Raw genomic sequence first — 1,823 nt, 5'->3', positions numbered from 1 at the left:
TTTTGGTGACAGTTCGATTTAATTAATTTAATTAATCTGGTTGTCCAAGGATGACTAATTAATTATTTTAATTAAATAAATAATATTAAAAGATAACCTTGTATTTAATAAAGTGACTTGGAAAATTTTTAATAAAGTCACTTGAGGGATAAGATCAAAAAGGTTCTAGAAGTCTCTGGAGAGGATGGAGGAAAAAGAATAAATAGGCACCCCGGGGCTCCATTCGAATCAAGCAGTTGATTATCTCTCTTTGATTTTTCAGATTGTGATTCAATCACGGGTACATTGTGGAACCTAGGGTTTCTGCAATTGTCACAGTTGGCCATTGAGAACGATATCTCTCAATTGGTACGCAATTTTGAAGGTGTGAAATATCATCTGAATTATTGCAGATTGGAGGTGACATTCAGTCATTTCATCAGGGCGATTATTGGTGGCTTAAGGCCAACTTTAGGGTTTATACAACATCTGGAGGAAGATATCTTGTCAAATTTATCTTGAAAGAGAAGTTGCCTGCAATTTTGCCCTCTGATCCAGCAGACACGGTCAACATATTTGCTTGGCCACAGTATTCTATCCTAGCGTCCCATATCTCATTGTTAGCTAATTCTTGATCTAGAGGAACAGAGAATTTAGATGTTATATTGTTTACATCAATTCCAATGTGATTGCTATAATCATCCCAGGAAGTTTTATAGGTGTCAAACTCAACAGCTACAAGCTGATTAGTAGAATTACCATTGTTTTTGGGATTGAAGAGACCGAGCCACCCACCATCAGTTCTGTACCCCAGGTGGTAACCAGTTTCTGGAGACGCCATGAAAAAGCATGTCCATCGCCCCCATAATCACGGCCCGATCAATTCATTTCACGAGTCCAGTTGATTTGGAATTGAAAATGAGTAGTGAATTTGGAATTGCCAAGAGGAATTGTACTCTCGTAAGCTACTCTGCCTGCACTTCTGCCGCCCATACCGTTAATACTGTCCGTAAGTTGAATTTCTTTTTTTTCGTAACAACAGCATCACCGTCTAGCTCAACATGGTTTCGGCCATCTAGTTTGAAGCTGATAGATGACACATTTTCTGCTTCTATAATGGAGATGTGTAATGTAAGACACTGTGATAACATATAGATGGCAATTACTGTTGCGATACCCAAAGCCATTGAACACTACTTTTGGTAACTCTAAAGTAATGTGAATTGTGGGAAATTTGGAGTTGATTGAAGAATTTATTAGGTGTTGCCAAGGATCCAATCTCATTGCACTAAAATCTGAATTGGGAGAATTTGTATGCATTTAAGAGTCTGCCGATTCATTCTATGGTAGCGTTTGAACATTTTCAAGGTGGGTTTTACTTGTGGAGAAGTCTGCATTCATTCGTGGATGGCTGTGTGCAATGACAAGGGCCCGCGTTCCAATATAGGAGGCCTGTGATAGGCCATACATACACAATTTCTGGCTGCTAAATGTGTTTGCAAGCAGTAGGCACACTATTCTGCCCATCGCGAGTGTTGCAGGGAATGATCTGTGATCGCTGGAGCAATACTTGCAATTTTCAAATCTCATGGTTGACATAATCACCAGGTTCTTATTGTTTATTTTGCTGTTCAGCTATTGAGTTATTAATGAATATTGCTATCTATATCATTTTGTACATTTCATTGGAGACAATGCACTCTGAAGGATTCTTGATGAATAATTCATAAGCATCCCGATATAGTAATGTTTTTTTTTGTAACCCATATAGTAAGGGTTATTTTAGTGATATCAGAGCCGAAGTATTAAGAGTTTTTTTGGTGCTGGAAAAAGCAATAACCTGT

At 38.1% G+C, this 1,823-nt stretch overlaps 1 protein-coding gene across 1 annotated transcript; it reads right to left on the bottom strand.

Moving 5' to 3' along the window:
* Positions 1-457: 457 nt before the first annotated feature.
* LOC149558081 (agglutinin-2-like) lies at positions 458-820 on the bottom strand. Its single transcript, XM_089830615.1, has one exon. The coding sequence runs from the start codon at positions 818-820 to the stop codon at positions 458-460; it is 363 nt and encodes a 120-aa protein (XP_089686741.1).
* Between the last annotated feature and the right edge of the window lie 1,003 nt (positions 821-1,823).

This window comes from Cupressus sempervirens, chromosome 5 (genome assembly GCF_028749045.1).
Source record: "Cupressus sempervirens isolate cs-2001-9-10 chromosome 5, ASM2874904v1, whole genome shotgun sequence".
NCBI lineage: Eukaryota > Viridiplantae > Streptophyta > Pinopsida > Cupressales > Cupressaceae > Cupressus > Cupressus sempervirens.
This window is presented reverse-complemented; position numbering and strand designations above follow the sequence as displayed.

What these genes read in the sequence shown, in the direction of transcription:
- LOC149558081 (XM_089830615.1), bottom strand. Translation starts at nt 820, where the DNA reads ATGGCGTCTCCAGAAACTGGTTACCACCTGGGGTACAGAACTGATGGT.